The sequence below is a fragment of the Stegastes partitus genome, unplaced genomic scaffold (genome assembly GCF_000690725.1).
Source record: "Stegastes partitus isolate 25-593 unplaced genomic scaffold, Stegastes_partitus-1.0.2 Scaffold1887, whole genome shotgun sequence".
Lineage (NCBI taxonomy): Eukaryota > Metazoa > Chordata > Actinopteri > Pomacentridae > Stegastes > Stegastes partitus.
In genome coordinates this window covers 111,171-114,549 of record NW_007579618.1, presented here as the reverse complement: position 1 = coordinate 114,549, position 3,379 = coordinate 111,171, and the positions used below count along the sequence as shown (strand labels likewise).

General features: G+C 42.4%; 1 protein-coding gene across 1 annotated transcript in view; it reads right to left on the bottom strand.

Annotated features, from left to right (window-relative positions):
- Nucleotides 1-487: 487 nt before the first annotated feature.
- stk17a (serine/threonine kinase 17a) overlaps nucleotides 488-3,379 on the bottom strand; it is a 74,146-nt gene continuing 71,254 nt past the window's right edge. The window contains exons 6-7 of the mRNA XM_008302821.1: nucleotides 2,779-2,958; nucleotides 488-1,346 (exon numbers count right to left, since the gene is read on the bottom strand). Of these exons, the coding sequence (XP_008301043.1) occupies nucleotides 959-1,346; nucleotides 2,779-2,958 (568 nt within the window). The 3' untranslated portion in view covers nucleotides 488-958. The remainder of the gene's footprint in view (nucleotides 1,347-2,778; nucleotides 2,959-3,379) is intronic.

Here is a 3,379-nt window from a genome sequence, read left to right as displayed (position 1 = left end):
GCTCTGGAACTTTCATTCCTACGACACAATCCTCACCTACAGTTGGGCTCCAAGTTGTTTTTCTACAGCAGGGATCTCCAACTCTGGTCCTCATGAGCTACTGTCCTGCAGGTTCTAGATGTTTCTGCACTCCAACACACCTTACTCAAATTAATGGATAATTACCAGACTTGTGTAGAACTTGACAACAAGCTGTTGGAGATCCATTAATTTGAGTCAGGTGTGTTGCAGTACAGACATCTAAAACCTGCAGTAGCTCACGAGGACCGGAGTTGGAGATCCCTGTTTTACAGTGACTCCAAAGACCTGTGATGTGCCAGAGAACTCCAGAAGAACTATTGCAAAGACCTGGTGCTCAAAATAGTTATATCGGTTCCAGGGTCAAAAATGACCTTTCAGTGCCAAGCACTGCTTGAAATATTTGTGATTTAAGTGTTGGGTCTTGAATTTGCAAAAAACTGAAAGTCTCCAAAGGTGAGTTTTGTTCAGAAAAAAAACATCTCCCTGCTTGATCATTTAAAGTTGGTGTAAAATGGCTGTTGTAGAAAGATGACCTCACTCTTCAAAAAGCAGCAGTTGAAGTTCAATGTCCAAAATATAGCTTGTGGAAACAACTCTGTGTGTCACACTATGTACATTTAGCCAATTCTTCAGGGTGGACATGAAAAGTACAACAGCAACCTAAATGAGACGCAACATACTGCAGCTACTGTAGGAGGTTGGGAATCAAGCTAATTTAGTCTTGATGCATTATGGGAGAAGTATGTGAGTAGGTTCTTACTTAATGCACTTGAAATCCAACAGTTATATTTGCAAGAGATTGATTGTACAGCAACATCTGGTTATACACTTACAGTATAGATGGAAGGGAGTTTGTATAATCAGAAGGCTTATTTTTGTTACTGTGACAACACTAACTTCTCTGTCAGAAGCTGGTGGTATATGTGGTAGGTGGAGGTCAGTAGATGAACTCTCCAGGGACCTCCTGCAGGGCACTGAAGGGCTCTTCAAACTTAAAGCGTTTGGAAATTGCCTTTTGCTCAGTAGCCAGAGCTTCCTTCTCTGAGGTGGAGTTGGAGGACTGGCGGCACTGACCCAGTGTGTAGGCTGCCATGACTATCAGCTCCTCTGTCACAGGGCCTTCCTTCACATCTTCCTCCACATCTTCCTCCTCCTCTGCTGTGCTGGTGCTGCTGGGAGGTTCAGGGCTACAGGTGGAGCTACTGGAGGCGCTGGATGGTTTCTGGTCCTCTGCTGAGAGGATCTTTTCCACTGTCTGAGTTTCCTGAGGCTCTGAGGACTGAAGCCAGGGGTGTGTACGACACTGCTCTGCTGTGGCCCGCTCCCTGAATGCAAACACACACAAAAACAGTTGGACATCTTCCCCAAGGGTCCATTGTGGGGCCCATCTTGTTCACTATCTATATTGACAACATTGGAAGAGATATAATAGATTCTTCTAACTTTCATCTGTATGCAGATGATTCAATTGTTTATTCTTGTGCTTCCTCTCTGTCTTGCGCTTTCCAGCACCTACAAAAATTGTTTACCTCAATTCAGGCCGATTTTAAAAACTTTAAGCTGGTCTTAAATGCGAGTAAAACAAAAGTTATGCATTTCTCTAGATCACACTCCAGGCCTCCTGCTCCTAACATTTCCACATCTGAAGGACGGTGCATAGAACAAGTGGATTCCTATAAATATCTTGGGGTCTGGCTTGATTCCAGACTAACTTTTTCCATTCATTTGGACAGACTCGTCAAAAAACTCAGGATTAGGTTAGGATTTTATTTTAGAGATGAGCAATGTTTTAACCTCACTACTAAAAGGAGACTTGTCATGACTACCTTTCTCCGTGTGATCGATTATGGTGATGTTCTTTATACCCCTGCTGCATCCCTTAAGGCGTTAGACATTGTATATCATGGTGCCTTGCGTTTTATTCTAAACGTCAAATCTCTTACCCATCACTGTCTTTTATATGAAGGGTCTGGACTGTCATCACTACATTACCGCAGATGGCTCCACTGGCATATTTTTATCTACAAAGCTATCTTAGGGCTTCTCCCTGGCTATTTAAACCGCCTCCTTATTCGCTTTAGTAGTGGGTACAGCCTCCGCTCCCGGGACTTTTATTGTTCTTGGTCCCTCGTGACTTTACTGCAGTCGGGAAGACTGCATTTTGTTACAATGCCCCTGGGTCCTGGAATCTGATCCAGAAAACATTCAAACTGTCTCACCTTGTTTCCTTGGGAGATATTAAATGCTTGTTACAAACTGTAAAAACAGAAGTCTGTAGCTGCTTTAAATTAGTTTTTATGTACTGTATGTATTCCATTTATTTATGCCTTATAGTGATGATATTTATTTTATTTTTATTTTATTTTTTGTGTTGTATTGTTGCAACCCTTGTTGCTGCCCTCTTGGCCAGTTCTCCCTTGTAAAAGAGATGTCAGTCTCAATGGGACTCATCTGGTTAAATAAAAAGTTTTAAAAAAATCAAAAATCAAAATTCTTACAGCCTGCATCAACTCTGTGTTGTGTCAGTGCACGACAGCCATTTGTCTTTAACTGACTTCAAAGATATTACATTGTCATGTATCACTGTAAATGGACAATGATGTAGCCCACTAGTGAAGATACGAAGGTGTTGCCCTGAGTATACACAAACAATAAAGAACAAAAAGAAAAAGTCCAAAGGTGAGACAATTACACAAAGGGCACTAATTGCAGTAATATGTAAGTGGATGCAGATGAGAAAAATGAGTGTGGACTGACTGTGGCTGTTTGCGAAGCAGCATCTGGATGAAGGACAGAGCAGCCTGGTCCAGCTGCTGCAGCCCGTCCTCGGTGTAGCTCACATTGAGCTGGGAAATGTTAAGAAATGTCTCCTGTTTGTCTTCGCCCAGGAACGGAGAGATTCCTGTCAGCATCACGTAGGCCAACACACCAATACTCCTGTACACACAACACACAGCAGAGAGCGAAGAGCAGATGGGCTTATGGCAGGCTCATACGTAAACAAAAGCAAAATCCATAATACAATAATGACATTCATCCTCTGAATTCCAAACAAATTCTAAGCATTTTTGCTCATTCAATTCAATTCAATTTTATTTGTATAGCGCATATTTACAACAACAAGTCATCTCATAGCGCTTCACAAAGGCAGAGACAGAAACACCCAACAATCCAAAACATTTGGATTCCCTATAAGCTTCAGCAGTCCGCAAGCAGTCCGCAACAGTGGGAAGGAACCGAAAACCCCTGCAGGGGAAAAAAAAACCTCAGACAGAACCAGGCTCAGGGAGGGACGGCCATCTGCCTCGACTGGTTGGGTGGATGTAGGATCAATTATAAAATTTAGTTTACAGTTAAA